The 19,228-nt window shown below is 50.4% G+C and overlaps 2 protein-coding genes across 5 annotated transcripts in view; both read right to left on the bottom strand.

The window, feature by feature from the left end:
- Positions 1-1,870: 1,870 nt before the first annotated feature.
- On the bottom strand, positions 1,871-5,146 carry OLFML3 (olfactomedin like 3). The gene is made up of 3 exons (XM_070396551.1): positions 4,962-5,146; positions 3,760-4,045; positions 1,871-3,127 (listed from the first exon to the last, which is right to left on the bottom strand). Exons 1-3 carry the CDS (start codon positions 5,076-5,078, stop codon positions 2,307-2,309), a joined length of 1,224 nt encoding a protein of 407 aa, XP_070252652.1. The 5' UTR covers positions 5,079-5,146; the 3' UTR covers positions 1,871-2,306.
- Positions 5,147-6,784: 1,638 nt separating this feature from the next.
- HIPK1 (homeodomain interacting protein kinase 1) overlaps positions 6,785-19,228 on the bottom strand; it is a 45,589-nt gene continuing 33,145 nt past the window's right edge. Inside the window, exons 10-17 of one of the 4 annotated variants that reach the window (XM_070396550.1) lie at positions 19,052-19,186; positions 16,183-16,325; positions 15,616-15,798; positions 14,917-15,123; positions 14,233-14,474; positions 12,497-12,627; positions 11,748-11,816; positions 6,785-11,420 (exon numbers count right to left, since the gene is read on the bottom strand). In XM_070396550.1, the coding sequence (XP_070252651.1) occupies positions 10,932-11,420; positions 11,748-11,816; positions 12,497-12,627; positions 14,233-14,474; positions 14,917-15,123; positions 15,616-15,798; positions 16,183-16,325; positions 19,052-19,186 (1,599 nt within the window). In that variant the 3' untranslated portion in view covers positions 6,785-10,931. Of the gene's footprint in view, positions 11,421-11,710; positions 11,817-12,496; positions 12,628-14,232; positions 14,475-14,916; positions 15,124-15,615; positions 15,799-16,182; positions 16,326-19,051; positions 19,187-19,228 lie in introns of all 4 variants that reach the window. The other 3 variants (XM_070396547.1, XM_070396546.1, XM_070396545.1) reach the window with 3 other exon arrangements.

The raw sequence follows: 19,228 nt of genomic DNA, 5'->3' as shown, positions 1-19,228 counted from the left end.
CCGGATCCGAGCGGCGGGCCGTCTAATTGAACGGACCTGGACAGTCCCCCGATCCGCCCGCACCGTCCCACCCGCCTCCCCAAAGCCCCGCAACAGCACCAGCTTTTGTACGGGAGCCAAAAAGGAGGGGAAAAGGCGGAAAGAAGTAAATGACAAGGCCCCAGACATGTCTGCCCTTTCAGAAAAGTCGGAGGGAACTTCCCCGAAGAAATGTTAAGGCCAGAAAATAACAACAACTCTTGTCCTGGAGGAATCGGGCAAAGAACGACGCCATGAGGGGGGCGGGGGGAGGACAGCCCGGTTTTATACTCACATGGCGTCACCGGCGCCGAGTCGGACCGTCCTCTCCTCGGGTCCCGTCACCGAAAACCCATTCCCGATGTTCGGTGCTGCATGAGGACAACCCACCTTCTAGCAGCTTCCAGCCCCGCACGGCAGGCGGGAGGCGGGAGAGGACTCCCGCCAGGTGCGCACGCGCATGCGCACACGTGCACGCGCAGAGCCAGCACGCGCGCGCACTCAGCCGCAGTGGGCGTGGCCACACACACACACACACACACACACACACACCCACCCACCCACCCACCCCGCTCTGGCCCGGGCCCCGGGCCCCCGGAGGCTGCACCGAGAACCCCCCTCCCTCTCCCGCCTCACACCCCTCCGGCCTGCGCCTGCACCTGCGCTGGGGCCCGACGCTCTGCGGGCAGACCCCTCCGAGGGCTGATAGGGGTGAGGACCATTGCCAGCCCCCCATTAGGAGAAAAGTGGACAGGTGAGCCCCCTCCGGCCCCTGCTGCCTTTCTTCCCCTTCCTCATCCACCTGCGTGGGGGGCGGCTCAGCCTGCGGGGAGAAGGCACAGGAGGCTCGTGGGGCCCTGGCTGACCCACCGTGGGGGGGGGGGGGGCGGGGGTGGAACTGGTCGCTGTGGGGAGACCAGGCTCCTTTTCCCTCTCCCTTTGGGGTAAGTCACCACGAGGACTCCCACGTCCCCATAACAGCAGGGGGTCTGGCCTTGCTCAGTGCTGTCCAGGGCGCCAGGAGGAAGCCGGGGCGGGCCTGGTCCAGAGCTCAGCAGATTCCCAGGGACTGGGGTCCCAAACCCGGGGTCCTGTCCCCTCTCTTCCCCAGATGGTCTCCGGCCATTGCAAACAAGAGGCCAGGGGTGCCATCCAGAAAGGGTTAAGTTTCCAGGACTCCTGGGCAGACTTCCACCAGGTTCCCGGCCCAGGGCAGGCCCAGGGCGGGTAGGTGGGGGGATGAGGGTGGAGAGAGGGAGTGTGTTGGGAAACTGGAGGCCTCACATCCGAGACATGGTCACTGCCCCTCCACCCAAACCGCAGACGCTGTGGCAGCAGGAAAATCAGGGAGGCTCAGACCAAGTCCGATTGTGCAACCCTGGGGGCCAGCCCGCCGCTGGAGCCGGGAGTGCGGCCGAGTCCACTCCGGAGGTAGGACTTCAAGTTCTTACTGAAAACACATGCGTTCAGGGCGCTGGCTTCCACACACATGAGCCTGCCATGCAGCTACAATCAATCCACTTTCTGGTTCAACACCTCTGAGAGCTGGAATCGGAAGCTCGGCCCCTGGGCAGTCTCCTGGCCAGAGGCGGGAGCCACGGGTGGCTCCGGGAGGGCTGAGGAGGACGAGGTGGGTGTGGAGGGCTTTTGCCAGCCTCCTGAAGTGGCGGGCTCTGCTGCTCCCCGGCGCCTCACAGTGAAATCTGTAACCAGAGAAGTGCCTCTCCCTCAGCCAGGGAACCCAGCCAAGTCCCCAGTGTGGCTTATGGAGCGGGGCTGGGGTGGAGGGGAAAAGAGAGGGTCATGGGGTGAAATATGATCTGAGGGCCTCCCCAAACAGACGCAGGCCAGGAGCGGTGGATTTTCCCTTTAATGCAAAACGCGTCAGTACAAAATGAGGTGGAGAGAGTCCCGTTCTTGAGGGCATTGATGGGAGAGAGGGCCGCGTTGAAAGTCCTCTCTCCAACTCACACGGAGGCAACACATACTCTGTTGCCTCTCACTGGGGTGGCCTCCATCCGAGGGCCAGAGCTCTGGGTCATCTTGGGCCTGAAACTTGTGGACATGGGCCAGGAGAAAGGAGTGAACCCTTTGGGTTTTCTCTCTTTTAGCTCTAAAAGGGGTACACAAGATCCAGAGTCCCCTAGGAAATGGAGCGGCCATCGGAACTTGGCTTCCGATGAGACTTGAACTACAACTTGCCCACGTTCAGAGAATGAGGGGCAGGAAACGTAGTGGGGCTATAAATGTATGGAGGTGAGAGCGATTCCTCACAGGAGGCCAGCTCCTCAAACTTCCTCCTCCTTCTTCCTCATCTCCAGCTTATAGACCAGCTGGTAGCCATCATCCCAGGCATAGAGCTGGCGCTCTCGGGGATTATAGCGGAGGCTGGCGTGGGCACCGTATCGGCGGGGGAAGTAAGGGAGCGCTGCCCTATCAGGGGTCAGGGTGCCGCTGGCATCGAAGGAGCACTGGATGCGGGCCCGACTGGCAGGGCGGGTGTTATAGACGACGTACAGGGTCCCACAGATGACAAAGGCAGCCTCGGCGTTCTCTCTGGGGCACGGTGTGTCCCACTGCTGCTCCGTGTCCAGCGTCTGTGGGTCTAACTTGGCCAAACACAAGTGCCTGTCGTCCTCGCGGGTGGCGTAGACAGCCCACAGGCCCTCCTCGTCGGCCGCCAGGTCGATGTACGTGTCTGACGTCAGCCCATAGGGAGGGATCAGACCCTCTGCTGGGAACACGGAACTGTCCACCACCGTGCGGTTTGCCAGGTGGAATTTGATGAGCTGCAAAGTGTCCTCCAACTCCCCACCCCCTCCAGGTCCTCCAGGTGGCCTCCGGGCATAATAAAGAAAGCCACCGTATACCAGCTGACCTGTGCCCACCCAGGGGAAGGGGACCCGGACGCGAGAAGCTTTCCGGGCAGCCATGGCCAGGGTGAAGTCACGCAGCCTCGGGAAGACAAAGGCCGTGTCATTCTGTGTCCCGTCCAACACATAGATCTTCTCTGTGGGTCCCAGCGGGTCCTTGGTCCAGAGCCCAGCTGAGCCCCCAAAACGCTTCAGGATCTTCATGGATCTCACTTGTGAGATGGTGTAGCCGCAGTCTGTGGGGAAGGAGGAAAGCACAGGAAATACAGGCAAGAGTTAGATGCCCAACGCAGGAAGCGCCTGCTCCCAGGGTGGGCCACTGGAGAACAGTGGGCAATTGCCCAGTGGATGCCTCCACTGCTATGGGAAAAGGGTCCCCAGAAACCCTCCTTGATGGGCCCGTCATTACCGAGTTGCCCTAAAACAGATTCCAGAATATAGTGGGGCTTTGACTTAGGAATGTCCCGACTAACGAGTTTTTCGAGATACAAGCCGTCTCTCGGCCGACTTTTTGCTTTGAGTTGCGAGCTAAAATTCGGGTTACGAGCCAGCTTCAGATACCCCACCGCTAGTTGGCGCAGCGAACATCACAGTGAACGCCACAACATCAGCCCAGCATCACGTGTCTCACTTGTTCACTTTTGATTTGACATACGAGTAATTTGAGTTACGAGCTCCATCACGGTACGAATTAAACTCGTAAGTCAAGGCCCCACTGTATACAGCCGAAGTGGATGAGGGCAAGGAGGGAAGAGGGGACCGTGGCAGACAGCTCAGGATTCCCCCAAGCAGGCTTGGATTCCTCCAGATGGGCCGAGGACCAGGACACAGGTTCTCGGAGCCAGGGGTCTGCCTCCAGATCGCTCACCTGTCACCATGTCGTACTTCTCATTTCTCCTGCCCTTGCCTTTGGTCCCAGAGCCTCCGGGCACCTTCTCGTTCACCTCTTCACAGGGCAGAGCTGGGTTCTGGGTCTCCAGATAGTCCACCTCCCGCTCCAGACGGTCCACTCTCCCCGCGATGGTGTCCGCCTCCGTCCGGAGGGCCTCCCGCTCCTTCTCCGCCACCTCCAGCAGCGGCAGCATCTTGTTCTTGAAGTCCCGCAGCTCAGCAGCATGCCGGCTGCTCTGGTCCTGGCACTGGGCCAGCCGTTCCTGAAGGGATGGGGGGAGGCGGGGGGAAGGGGATGGGGGAAGGAGGAAAGGATGCAGGGTTCCGACTCCCAGGCAGCGAGAGGCCCAACCAGGGAGTCAGGAATGGGGAAGAGCACACACTCAGCCGGGCAGCAACATCCCCTGCAACCTCCACAGAAAGGAAACCGGATGTTCAGAGACGCTAAATGTGCAGAAAGCCTGGCTCAGGCTCACCTAGGCCCCTGCCACCGCAGCACGTCCTCTGGCCTGCCTTCTCTGCCAGCAGGGCCCCTGAGCCACCAGCCTCTAGGCCAGCGGTTCTCAACCTGTGGGTCTCGACCCCTTTGGTGGTCGAACGACCCTTTCACAGGGGTCGCCTAAGACCATCCTGCATATCAGATATTTACATGACGATTCATAACAGTAGCAACATGACAGTTATGAAGTAGCAACGAAAATAATTTTATGGTTGGGTCACAACATGAGGAACTGTATTGAAAGGGCCAGAAGGCTGAGAACCACTGCTCTGGGCCGTCTAAATGGACAGTGGGGAGGGCTCTCTGCTCCACAGCACAATTCTCCTGGGATTAAGAGGCTCCAGACTTCAACGTGGGAAACAGGCAGAGAGTTAGTTCTCTGGGAGCTTCCAACTTGAGCAGAAGCACCATCTCGTCCTGAGCTGCGTCCCCACAGTCCCAGCTCCCGTTTGCACTCTTCCCTCTATTTTATCGAATCCCAGGGGTAAGACGCAAAGGTCTGAATCGTTCTGTGTATGTGGGGAAGAGGGCTTAAGTTTTGAGAATCTTATTAAAAGATGGAGTTTTCTGTAGGTTCTGACAGAGCCCTGTCTTGTCATCCCTCGATGCCTGAGACATGGGGTGCACCAACAAAAAAATGTGCCGCCCTGCCAGGCTGGGCTAGGAGAGGGGTCACTCACCTCTAGGGCGACTAGCCGGCGTTCCATGTACTCCACCAGGTGCTGCTGCTGTCCTCCAAGGGGTCCGGACCACGACAGAAGGAGCAGGAGGAGGAGGACAGGAGCGCAGGGTCCCATGGCAGCGGGAGAGTGGGGCCAGGGCAGGAGTGCACAGGCGGCCGTGTGCAGGCGCCTCTGCCCCTGGAGCCTGCGGGTGAGCCTGGGAGGCGGGGTGGGGGCGGGCCTTCTCCTTCTGGATCTCTGGGTCTCTCTCACTCCTCTGGAATGCTTTCAGGCCTTCACGGCCCCCGCCCCCTCCTTTCTGCCAGGACTGATCAAACACAGATGGCCCCACTGCAGAGCAGCCAGAAGCCTTAACCACCTCCTGCCTAGGCTGTAGGCTCTCCAGGAGAGGAGGCGATGGAAACCCAGGGCACAGCCTTTGGGCAGTCACCCAGGAGAAGGGGGCGCTGGGGAGGCCCCAGAGAAAACTCAGCAAACTCCGTTCCCATGTTTCCGAAGGCCTCCGGCGCTGACATAAGAAATAGCCTTCATTAATCTTTCCCAGCAAGAACGGCATGGGCTGTTTTCTGCCTTGGTCAGTGGAAGCTGGAAGCAGGAGAGGAGGTTTGAGGGGAAGAGGTGGGGAAAAGGGCTACAGTGGGTCTTCTGTACCATGGTCTTCCGTAGCTCGTTGGCGCCACCTAGTGCTAAACACCAGGTATCATCTCAGGATTAACGGAAACCAAGGCTTCCACTTCAACTTCTTGTGGAATTTTCCACACAGCAAGCCAAGCAGACTGAATGTATAGGTGTTTTCAGCATTAAATTGAAGATTTCCCCACAAACTACCCAAATACTTATGGGGCTATGCCAGCCTCTCTCCTATTTAGCCTAAAGACAATGTAACAAATAAAAAACAAATTGAAAACAAAACAGGTCATTGAGAAGTCGGTAAATTCTTGATTAACTGGAAGCATGATCGACAGCAGAGCCTTTGTATACGGCTTTCCTTGGCCTGAATGCTTTGAGGTATATTCTCTTAACTGGGGAGTGTTCAGCAAGTTCACACTAACTTTACATTCATTTTATTCAGGGGAAAATCTGAAAAATATGTATGTGCAGTCTCAATCACTATAAATGTATTATGACTTCCCTATTTATGGGAGAGGACTACTGATCATTGCTCTTGGTTATGGTCCACAAGGGTGTTTCTGAATGTGTCTCATTTCTAGATCCCCACTATGACTTCAGGAGCCCCAAATGAATGAATGGCCCCTGGAGGGTTAACTGGGCCTGAAACCCGTGTCCAAAGGAGTCAACTGAACGTAACATTTATTCAGAGACCTGCAGTGATTAACCCAGACAGACCTCTAATTCTTGATCCGGAGGAATTTTATTCCCTTTGGGATGAAGAGAACTCTGATGACAAGTACTCCTTCTCTACAAGGACCTGGCTTCCAACCAGCTGGCGCGGAGGGGAAAGGAGCAGTCTGGTTGTGATTCTGATTTTCACTCTGCTATGTTAAGTGTCAGTGGAACTCGCTAGGAAATGACATTTATTTAATTAGCCTGTGTCAGAGGTTTCTGCCTCTGAAAGGGCCAGATCTCCAGTGAGGGCCCTGCAACTCCATTCTTGGGAAATGTCCCCTCCCATGCCCACTCATTTCCACTGTGGAGGTCTGTATGAAAGATGAATTGGTCTCTAATACATAATGTGTCTACTGATTTTCAGGTGTATTTAGGTATCCAAAGATGCCATTTGGTGACTCCCTTTGGGGATCTTGACCAGTAGAGTGCTGAAAACACAACTCAATATAACAAAAGTAAAAAAGCCACATGAATCAGAAAATTTACCCAGTTTATTGATGCATGGCAATTGCTCTACATTTTACCATATTATGTAGAAAATACTGAAAATACAAGCTACTTTGTAAAACCAAAGACAAACATTGAATCCAAAGATAAACTATGTTTTACACAATGGACCCTTTTCCCGTAGTTAGTATTAAATTTTAAATATCTATTTATTTTGTTAAAATGATTATTTTACATACTCCCTAAGTACATCTGCATTACAAACATAGCTCAGTAATTCTCAGAAACTGCTTCTAGAGGCTCATTGTCAAAGGAAGCGCGCGACCAGAAAAGGGAGGAAGCAACGAAAGTTTAAGTCGCACACAATAACTAGCATATCAAATACACTGAATAGAGTTGGAATTCCATTGCAATATCAAGGGTTCAAAGCAGAGATACTAACATTACATAGAATGTACATAGATGTACTGCTACATGTAGTGAGATTATTTTTTCAAGCTGAATCAAAACCACACATTATATAAAGTTTAGCCACAAACAACCATGAAGACATGCTGCACCATCCATCAGTTAAAAACACAATCAAAATAGGAAGCAGGCTTGGGCCATTCCTGTCACTGGGAGGCAACTTCATTTCCTAACTTAAAACAGACCACCCTAACCAGTGGGTTTTTGCATAATAATGCTGAAAAAAACACCCGTGACTGGACTTGCCTGGCTGAGGGCCCTCAGGCTTCCCCCCTCTCCTGCAGGATGGTGGGTGGCAGACGCCTGACATGGAGTACTTACTCCTGGGGCTGGGAGCTGAGCAGTGACAGCAGGATCACTCCTGGGAGCTATTAAGAACTCTGGAGTGATCAGGGGTCCTGAGAGCCTGGAGTGGCTGCATTTAATTAACCCTTCCCCACCTTCTCTCTCACCCGGAAGGGGAGAAGCCGGAAGTGCACTCCTGAGAGGGCCTACAGCCTTAACGTGGTCCGAGGCCAGGCCACCCCAACGCAGGCCAGCTGCTCAAACCCCAGGGACAGGATGGAAAGCCACACGGAGCACAGACGTTCAGCAGACACAGGTGGGTTTTTACCTGGGTGGATCTGAAATGCCAACTGACAGACTGACTGAAAAGCTCTAAAATCCCTAAAGCCACACAACGCTAGTAAGGTGATTAAGGTAACAATACAAATCTTGGCATCGTCTTTTCCCGCATCTTTAAACGGTATCTACCTACTGGACTGGGGGCAGGAGTGGAGTGTTTTGTGGTTGTTTTTCCTGCATCTTGTTTCTTACAAAAACAACAATTCCTACCTCTTGTAAAGAAAAGGAACACAAAAAAGTTTCCATGAGAAACTAGCTCTGCCTTTGAAGCAAGAAACTCCGAATGGGCTTGGCACAAAGGAGACACAGAGACCACACACGCCGACCAGAACACGAACGCACTAGTGACAGAAACGATACTAACTGCTTGGGTATCTTGACCAGTAGAGTGCTGAAAACACGACGCAATATAATTTAAAATACACAGAAAGCGCCGACCGACACCTTCCCGGCAGGCTGTGCTGACTGCCCCTCCCGGAAGCCCAGACTCCTCGCAAAGAAGAAACTCCCAATACCTTGACAGCTCCTCGGTGTTCGACCCCGAGCAGGGCTGGCTGCCCGGGCGCCATGAAACCCCCCCTCTCCATCCTGCACCTCCCTACACCATCTCCACAAAGAACCCGTCCCAGACGTATCCCTCAGCTGGCATTTTCTATTCAGATGGAACACTTCTGTGCCTTAGGGTTAACTTTCTTCCCCAGAATCTTCATGGGCAGGAACATCCCATCCGCAGTACCCTCTACTTGACCCAGATCCAGGCAGGAGCTGGGAGGACAAGGGCAGTTTCACAGTCGGAAGGGCCCTGAGAATATACAAGTTGGTAAAAAGGAACCTCAAAAGCCCAGTGGCTTTGGTACTTTCTTAATATTCTTCGCTGCCACCAGGGGCATCACAAGACTCTTCGTAGTATGGGGACACGGTGAGCAATACAACAGGCTCTTTGGTATAAACACATCTGTCATATATTTTTTCAACAAGCAAATATTTTACTAGGAATGTCAGCTATCTGCAGGAAGGACTACCACATGGGAAAAGGGGGGGGGGATCTCATTCTCAAAGTGATTGCACATCCTTTTTGGAAAGAAGAAACAATGCATATGAAATACTGGCTTGACTCCTCTCACCTGCTTCCTGAACGCTCACAGGAGCAGGCAGCCACGCAGTGAGAGAGCCACGTGGGGAAATGCTTCTGTGAGAGCGAGGCTGAGCCGCCGGAATGGAGAGGGGGCAGAGGCGGCGGGAAAGGAGGACAGCTGCTATTTGAATGTTTCCGGGTCGGCAGGGAAACTGAGAACAATGCATTTACACAGCACAGCTACTAATCCTCTTCTATCAACCCAGTGACCAGCTTTGGGTTCCCGGGGGCTTGCTGGTCCATGCTAAGGCAAGCTCACTGTAAACTCTAGAACCACTACGTTATCATATAAGGCACTACAATGGGGGAGGAGGAGAGAGGGGAGGGAGGGACACACACTGACCAGCTCCTCACCAGACACACCTGTGCAAAAACAATTCCAACGGTCTCCCCTCCTGGCAGGCTTCGCCCTGCGCTTTCAGCACTACAGTAATACGCTCTAATAGAATCGCAATTAGTTCACATACATTCCAACAAGTATCAGTTCATTTTGGTTTAAATACAATGGAGACACCAATTCCATCTCCCGGGTAACACTGGAGGATCAGGTACACACGAAATACACAATTCAAGTGTAATCACTACACATTTGATTACAAATAACATCTTGGGGGAGCAGGAAAAATTGCTTATTATATTTTTCTAATCAATATGTACATATTTAATTATGCAAAATATTAAAACACCACCATTACAAAACTTCTAAAATATTTTTAAATTCAGTAATAAATTTTTAAAATATTTTTTGCAATTCCTACATGCACTTATTGTATAAGTCTTAATAAGAGAGCATTCAGTCTGCTGCTGGCATACAAAGGAAGCTAGTCTAAAGTATAAAAGCTATACACAATGTTTTCATCTGGTCTCAGATTCTTTCGTTTTCTCCCCAAATCAATCACAGAGAACAGAAGGGAGAGGTGAGGCGAGGGGAGAGAGAGGTGAATTATTGAAAATACTTACTAATCTTTAGGCGAAGCTCCTCAATGCCAGTAGCGCATAATAAAAAGAGATTTTGCATATAATAAAACCACCACCACCATACAATAGCAACCACCTCAATGGCTTTTCCATAATAAAATTTGAGCTGAATCAGAGAACATTTTTAAAAATAATTTCAAAATTATGCATGGTGCTTCGTTTAAGAAGAACACCTGGTGTGTTGTGTTTTCATGGCAGGCATGGATTCTCGCGCCGAGTTACCAGCCAACGGCGAGCTGCCTTTTTAACGCTACTTTGTAATGAACACAGAGCAATGAGAGAATCCCAACAGTAATTCAGAGCAGTACACAACCAGTTATGCAGAAATAACAATTGCCCGTTAGGTATAATGTGACATGAAAACAAAACTAAAACACTGTAAATTTAAATATCTCACAGACAAAAGTAAAATTCTGAGGAGAAGTGCCTGATAGGAAAATGAGGACTTGTGAAAGCTACTCTTAAAACAGGCAATTACGTCTTGGTTTTTAAACAAGCAAAAAGCAATAATTTTTTTTTTCTCACTAACAGGCTCCAAGTCCTTCTATCAGCATTTTCCCTCTGACCAGTAACTACAATAAAACAAAGTTAAATAAAGAGGGGCTTCACCTGTTTTTAAAAGCATTTATAGAAACAAAGTCAGAGAGAAAATATTTTTCAAGGGGTGACTTCAGAATGACCTCTCTCCCGTGGTCACTGCAGAAGATGGGCATCTGAACTCTTCCAAATACCAGAATGCTGTCGCAAAAATAAGGAATTAAAAACAGGCGGACTTGGGAGACTACAACAATGCAGTCAACACTGAGACAGGTTCCCCAGAGAAAAACCTTCTGTCAGTGGGCCCTGCAGCGCGAGGGGCTGGCTAAGGAGTTTCAGGAGAGAGTAGGGGAGGAGCTGAGCACAGCCCATTCTGCAGAACTCAGGGTCAGAGAGGGCAGCCACGGCCCCTCCTCCCTCATGCTCACCAACTACAAGTAGGAATACTGGCTGATCTTGGTAGGGCTCAGTGGGTATCCAGTGTAAATTGTTGAGCCTCGGGACGAGCCAATGTAGGACTGGGTGGCAAACTGGTGTTGGTACTGAGCAGGGGCCACACTGGCAGAGGTGAGGAGGCTGGGCCCCACACTGACAGGGACCTGGTGCACCAGAGTGCTGGGGTGGGTGGTATAGGCTGCAGCGTGCCTTGAGGAGCCCTGGGGGGAGAAGAGATGAGCAATGGAGCTGGTGGAGCCCAGTGCAGCAGCAGAGGTGGGGGCAGCGTACGTATACAGGTGAGGCTGGCTTGGCAAGTGAGCAGGGGCTGGGGCCAGGTGTGGGTGCCCCGTCGAGTGTATCGGGCTGCCATGCTGGAAGGCGTAGGGGGCTTGGGAGAGCGGGGCCACGAACGCCTGCTGTCTGCGGGGGGCAGGGTTGCTGCTTCTCTCCTGCGAGGTTGGAGCTGACGATGACTGCTGGTTCTGGAAGGAGGAAGAAGGGAGTCAGGCATCTCACAGTCACTCTGGTTCAGGGCACCGAAGGCCAAGCTGAGAGCTGAGGTGCTAACTTCCGCTGCCGCAGGGCTGCCAGAGCGCTGACCTCCCAGAGGGCCGTGCTGTCAGGAGGCAGCCGTCCAGCCCTCTGCTTCCTGGCAGCACATCCTAGCCCAGCCCAGATGGCAGCGCCTTGCTCTTAAGCATGACAGGAAGGCGGGTCAGGAGTCCGGAGGGCTACCCACTCCTGCAAGTTAGTAACTGGTGGCTCCACTCACCCTAGTCTGGCGTCAGTGAGTCTGCATTTTTCCTAACCTTTCTTTCTTGGCAATGTTTTCTTTTGTTCTCCTCTAAGTTCTTCATCTCCCTCGTGAATTGTGGAGCCTAAAACACATGCACTAACTCAAATTTACATTTGCACTTACATGCGTGTGCTCTCTCTCACACATGCATGCACACACACACACACGCAGTTACATCCTCATATGTGCACTTTCTCACTACTAGGGGACATCACACAGGCACCAGAATTTGAGCTGAGGAAGCGTGAATGCAGATAGAATAGTGACCCCTCCCTTGTACCCTATCAGAGGATCGGATGGGAGGAAAAGGCCCCAAATCCTGCACTCACACAACATGTAGGAGTAGAACTGGTGATAAGGTGGGCAGAAAGCTTTTCCCTGTCTCTTGCTTCAAGCAGTGTGAGGCTCATGTTATTTATGATCTGGGAGATGAAGCAGGAGAATCTGGTCTCAAAACGTGTGGTGGTGCAGAACCAGACACGGACTAAAGCGCCTTAGGCTCCTTCTGCATTCCAGACATTTCTCTCATCTCCCAGGACAGACAGGACAGTCTGATGGAAACCCTGTGATGTGCATCCTGCACACACTTACACACAGATGAACAGACAGCATGTGCGGATCTGACACGGGCCACAGACCACACCGTTTGACACAAAAGGAGCTTCATTGGGCTTTATTCAGCAGTCCAGCCAGAAGTGGGGTTCTCCAGAGAGTAACAACAGGGGGGGCCCCAAACAGAAGCCAGCAGCCCCTGGCGCTTACCTGGCTGAGGTTGAGTGGCTGTGCTGCGCTGGTCCCCCCGCGCTGCGCTCGGTACCCGGTGGGGGTGATACAGCATCCAGAGGACTGCCCACTCACCGAGGCCACGGGCTTGGTCTTAGTGCTCAGGAGACCTAAGAGAGGGCAGGCCTGCGTTAGGTACGAAGAGACATGGCTCAGACATGGGCTGAGCCTCAGAGGGCATCGCACAGCGTCGTCAGTCCACGTCTGCCTGAGGCTTATGGAGTGAAGGTGTCAGGTGTATCTTATTTCCTGGTTCCATGGACACCGGCACACACGCTCTATTTCCCTTTCCCTCCTGCCTTGCTCCAAAGCTCAGAAAGGGTCCTCACCACTCTCACTGCAGCAGATACTCTCTGACCTTCTGCAGGTGCCAAGCAGGAACTGAAATACAAGCAAAGCCCAGTTCCTACCCCGAGGAGCCTGGCTTTATGTAGGAAGGGAGTAAACAAGTGTAGAAAGGACGTGAAGCTGAGTACGATACTGGTGATAGTAGGACAGCTGAATATTCACAGGGTTGAAAGGAAGGCAACGTTATATCTGTGGGCACTCACTGTCTCCAAATTCTAAGAAACTGCAGGGCAGCTGAGTAAGCAAGTTCACCTTCCAGCACTCTGCGTCCTCCTGCCCCGCCCCCCGCCGGGAGGCTGGAGCAGTGACTCAGTGACTGCAGAGCAGCCTACATGCTTGGGACCCAACCGTGACCAGAGCTCATCTTCTCGCTTGGGGCCTGGCGTCGGGAAGGTCTGCCTTGTCGACAATGGACAGTGGTCTACACCTAACGCGATACCCTCAGATTAGAGGCAGTAACGTAACTCATTGTACAACACTAATGCCCACGAGGACGGCACAGAGAGCTATGCTGACACCAGAAATGCACGCTCCCCTTCTTCAGGTGTAAGTTTCCGCTGGAAAACAGCTGCCTAGTCAAGGACTACGTATCCCGGGCCCCCTTGCTCTGGGTGGCCTGTGAGTAGTTTTCACTATTTCTAGGGCTAAAGAGGTGAACAAATGTGTGTGCCTTCCCCAAACTCTCTCCCTCTTTCTGACTGGATGCTGAGGAGGCCAACCTCTGGTCCTTAACTCACCGCAGGCCTGCCAACCAGAAACACTTGTATGGGAAGTCATGTGAGAAGGAAACCTCAGTGTGTTGAGCCGGGGAACCCTGGGGCTTGGTACTGCAGTGAGCATTACCCAAATCTGAACCAAGAAGCCTATGCCCAGCATCTAACAGCAAAAAAGATGGAGGGATCAGGCTGATAATAAAGCCCACAAAAGGACTGCTGCTATGACATTGGCAGAGAAAAGGACTAAAGTTCATCTTGTTTTCCAAAAACACTTTTGCAGTCATTTTCAATATTATCAGTTCCTGTCCACTTCTAGATTGTCAAAATCAAATCACCTATGGCAAAACAACAACAACAAAACATTGCTAATTCTCCCTGCCACGTAACATATGTCTTGTCAACTTTCTCCCATCAACAGTGAGTGTATTTGTGAGACTACACATTCGTTTTTATATTAATCCAAGCAAAATAAACATAGGAAGAGAAACTGACGGCCAAAATCAATTTCATCACACAAGGAACTAGTTTCTGAATGAAGTAATCTGTAAGGAAATCTATGCACGGTCTCCACCATTGGCACAAGTAAGCGATAGCAAAATGTGAAGGATACACGCATCAAAGGAGACCTCAACTCCAGCTGGAGACACTCACCCGAGGCCTGGGTTGCTACAGTGCAGTCACCAAGCTGCGTCTTCAGCGGAGGCACAATGATGGTGCGGGTGCCAGCGCCGTCGCCCACGCCTCTGCCCGGACCCTCCACAAGGGGCCCGCTATTGCCCCGGAGAGCGCTCAGGTTCTCGGTGGAGTACGGGCTGCTCAGGGAAGAGTCCGAGTCGGGAGAGTCATTGACAGTGACGTAGCTGATGACATTGGACCTTGCCTTAAGCCCGGAGCTGAGGAGGAGAAAATACATGAAAATTCAGCCTCCTTCTAGTCATGTTTCTTTGATGGTCTCTGGTCCTCCCATGGTAACGATGATGATGATGACGACGATAATGACAGTGACAACGGTAATAATAATAGCAGCAGCAAACTTCTGAAGGACTGTTCTTACCCTCTAGATACATCTCACTGAATACTCGGAACACTTCTATCAAGTAGCTACTATTATCCTTATTTTGAAGATGAGGAAACTGAGGCATAGGAAAAAGAAACTTGACCAAGGGCACACAGTGATCAGACAGGATTCAGACCCAGGACAGAATGACTCCAGAGTACACGCCTCTAACAACGATTCATGTTGCCTCAGCCATTCCCATTCCCACTTGCCTGAAGCCAACAGTTTCCGGCCAAGGGTAGCAGCCACCAAGACAGTGAACCATTCACCCCTCTTACCTATTGGGCTTGTATTTGTTGTCCTCCTCCTCGTCGGTGTCACTGCGGATAGTGATAACACTCACAGGAGGGCTGGGAGTATCCGGAATGATGATTGGCTGATGCTGATCTTGGACAGGGACTAGGGAGTTATAGGAAGATGTGGTACGGAGGGGACTGCTCCCAACCAGGGAATAGACTTGAGAAGGCAGAACATCCAAAGAAGACCTGTAGGAAAAGATCGGAAGAAAGACCATTCAGTTCTTGGCCACCAAAACTGTGTACAATCTTTTCCAAAACTCTCTCCAATTTGATCTTTGATTCCTTTTTACCTGATCACTAAGCCAATACACTTAACTATAAAAGTTCCAATAAAAAATAAACCAGCCACTCTAGCCAGGGTTTCCAGGCACAAGCACACCAAAATACAACATAAATCTTATTTTTATATGCGCTTTACCCCAGGTTAACTTTCCCTCTGTAAAGTGGGCAGAAGAAAACCGAACTGCAGCCTCAAGGCCAGGGTCCCAGGTGGCAGCAGAGAGAAGGGATCAGCACAGCCAGGACCACCTGGTGCGCACGCCCGGAGGAGAGGGTAGCTCCTCCTCGGCCTGGCAGCACTCGCTGCCTCATTCCAGTGTCCACACACAACACGCTACGAGCGGGGCAACATCGCTCCCAAACTGGCCCCGCTGAACTCCCAGCTCCAGCGAGACTTACTTAGAGGAGCCCGGAGCCGACTGCTTGTTCTTCTTCGAAGGCAGGGAACTGGACTGCTGCTGTCTGACGACGTGGGCAACGCCAACATTCAGGGGCTGCGCAGTGGCGAGTGTCACGTGGCTGGTGAGCAAGGACGGCGGCTGCATGACGGTGCTGTACTGGCTGCCATGGGAGTGGGCACTCCTGCATCCACAGGAAGAGATGAAGAGTGAATGCCCAGACACTGCAGACCAGGGCCAAAGAGCCCAAAGGAGCTGCATCGGATTGGTCATGTGACACGTGGACCACAAGGCTGTAGGCTTTCCCTGGAGGGTTCCTAATTGCATCAGACTTCCTTTAAATCCGAAGTCCAAGATTCCTGACTTAGCACCCATTATTTTCCTGTATTCAAAGTCTGCTTAAACTCCATCTCCTAGCCTGATATGGGTTCTCCTCTTGAAGGATTTCAAACAGAGATAAATCTCTCTATTCCTTCATTTTCTCCCCAGTCGCCCCAAATCACCAGGTGCCCCTGCCCTGGGGGACCTGCCCTTGCACATCTCCCAGAGAGGAATGCAGGGCACTTGCCTCCAGTCTGCGAGCTGCTGGCCTCCGCCCATGGCCTCTGGGATCACTGCCGTGGGCTGGACGGAGTTGTGCAGAGCTACTCCAGGCAACTGTTGCCAAGTTGAAGGCAGGAGGATCTGTTGGGTTCCTCCGGGCCACGCCTGCTGCAAGGAAACACACAGAAAGATCCAGACTGGACTCATTCTTGGCTTTCTCTTTGTGTTTTTTTAGATGAAAGAAAAATTCACATCTTAAAAGAAGTCACTTGTAGATTATTAACTTGCAGAGATTAAAAAAGAAAGATCAGAGGGGCTCAAGGTTATACGTCTTACGTTTAGGAAAGAGAACATGCTGCTTTCTCTCGGCCACCTCCACAACCTGACCCTGGTTAGAGACTCTACTGTATGTACTCTAGAGCAGTGGTTCTCAACCTTCCGAAGGCCGCGACCCTTTAATACAGCTCCTCATGTTGTGGTGACCCCCGACCAAAAAATTGTTTTCGTTGCTACTTCATAACTGTAATTTTGCTACTGTTATGAATCGTAATGTAAATATCTGATATGCAGGATGTATTTTCAGGGGTCAAGACCCACAGGTTGAGAACCGCTGCTTTAGAGCAAAGGAGTCTGGAAGTTCAGAGGTCAACTCTGGTTCAGTGCTGGAGTACCGTTTGTGCAGAGATTTAAAGAACATCCCAGAAAGTGTTAAGACGGCTCCCTTGAGATTCAAAATAGGAATGTAAATTTTGAGCACCAATCAGATAAGACATCAGATCCATCAAACCATAAAACAAAGGGGAGAATTGTTCCTTTTTTGAAAAGGTAGTACTTGGAGAATGGAGCCAGATATGGATGACCGAAGGCCAAAATCCTTTGGCAATCGAGCTGGTGCCAGCAAGAGAAAGCTGACTCCATCATTTATAGCCATTTAGTAGAATTTTAAAATAAGGCAGTAAGTAAAATATTTATGAAACAGATGCAGAGAGCACCATATTTTGTTTTATAGTTACCTAAAACATATTGTTTTATGTATCATTTGTGGAAACATATTTCAACATAAAACTAATCACTACAAGAAAATATATCGTTTCTAGTTTTTCACAAGCCATGTCACTTGAAATAGACAGCAACGGATATGTTGTCTGTACTTCTTACAGAAATTCTGGCATTTTCTAAAAAAATACCAACAGATTTGAAAGTTTCTTTTTAAAACCTGAAGTCTACAGTACTACAATCACCTACAGTGCTTAGGTACATATGGTTCTATTTCTTGCATTTCAAACTGCAAGGCCATCAGACACTGTTTGAAAAATATTTCTGCAAGTAACAGATCCACTTGTAACCAATACTGGTTCCAAACAAGAAGCCTTCAAAGCAGAGAAACTGCAAACATGTCTGCTACCATAAGCAGAATTTAAAACAAAACAAAAAAATAAGAGAAGTATGTTAAGTTACACCATGCGTCTTTCCATAAGCCAACACCTGCACAAGACAAAGCATGTAGTTTAATACAAAGCAAGAAATAACATTCCAACTCGAGGCAGAAATCTGGCGTTCCAAGCGACGAAACTGTTTTGACAGAAGAAGAACAAAAATAAGCGAAGCTTAGCAAACGGCCAGTGCGAACTTAAGAGAAGCGGAGAGGAGAAATGCCAACTACCTTCCCAACGCAGACCCTACAGGTGAGCAATCCGGACCAGTGGCTTGGATCAGTCCAGTTGGAAAGGTATCTGACTTCCTTGCACTTAGGTGTTATGCTTATGATATAATTAATCTGGAGGCGATAAAGGGCTTTTTAAACTGAAAACCAAACAAATTCCAACAACCAAAGTATGTTTTTGGAAGTGCTTTCACTCAGACGAGTCCTTGAGAAACAAGAGAACTTGAAAGCCTCTCTGAAGGACTGCAGAAGTATCGGGACTCCTGGTATCAGTTAAGTTTTAAGTGCTTTCCTGCTTTTAAATTTCAAAGTAATAAAATGATGGACGTCCAATAAATAATTCTAACTCTCCCAAACAACACATAAAAAAAACACTCTTAAAGTTACAAATCCTGAAATACTCCTCAAAGTGCTGTTTGTATGTTCTTCCTCTCTCTAAGCCCCCTACTACTACATTCACAGCTGTATTTAATAAGTTTTCCTCAGAATTCTTAGTAACAAATCTTGTATCTGCATAACATTTTTGATCCATATTTTCACCTTTGTACGAAGACTTCTTTGTAAAATAATTTATCCATAAACCCCTAAAAATGAGTTCACCTTTATTTCAATCAACAGATACGATCTACAGTGATTCTAAGGCAATATCTTTCAATGGAAGATATAAACTGCTACTGATCGTGAGTGGCAAAAAGAAGAAAGTTAATAGCAACAGATGAAGCAATAAATTGAGAGCATCTTAAACATGTCTACAGCACAGAAGTTTTAGAAGCTTAAAACAGCAAATAAAGAAGGATGCTAACTTGCAAGCAGTTCAGATTTTGGCCACCTGGGTGCCTGCAGCAGAGCCACACTAACGGCCATTTCTTCCCTCTCAAGAAGCAGAGGTAAAAGATTGGGCAGAAGACAGAGGGTGCTGGGCTCTCCTGAGCTACACCAAGAGCCTTTCTCACACTAGGCTGGCAAAGAGTCAGGGCCTGGCTCCTGACAGAGCCACACGGCACCCCAAACTCAAACGGCATCTCAGCAAATGGGGAGGAAAACAATGAGACATTAAAGATGCAGCAAGAACACAGCCACAAGATGGCACATGCTTCCATGCCCTCTGCAAAGACCAAGTTGAAAATGTTTTTGAAAAAATGAGAAAACAGAACAAAAACGAACAAAATAAAAAAGAAAGAAACCAAAGAAAACAAAAACTCTGTTAGTAACAATCAAGTGAGGGAATTACCAGTACAGCAGCGGTCTGTTCAACCAGCGCCGGCCGGCCGGCTGCGCAGCTCAGAGTAAAGGGCACCGCATACTGCGGTGTGATGGTGGCTACTTGAGGGTGGAGAGTTGCTACCATTAGTGGTGTACAGCTTCCCTGAAACGTAGATTAGGCAGGTGAGTGAAACAAACACGGAGG

This window comes from Myotis yumanensis, unplaced genomic scaffold, assembly GCF_028538775.1.
Source record: "Myotis yumanensis isolate MYYU_CA2020_CCGP unplaced genomic scaffold, mMyoYum1.0.hap1 SCAF_17, whole genome shotgun sequence".
Lineage (NCBI taxonomy): Eukaryota > Metazoa > Chordata > Mammalia > Chiroptera > Vespertilionidae > Myotis > Myotis yumanensis.
The sequence above is the reverse complement of the archived record's forward strand: the minus strand, read 5'-3'. Positions and strand labels throughout refer to the sequence as shown.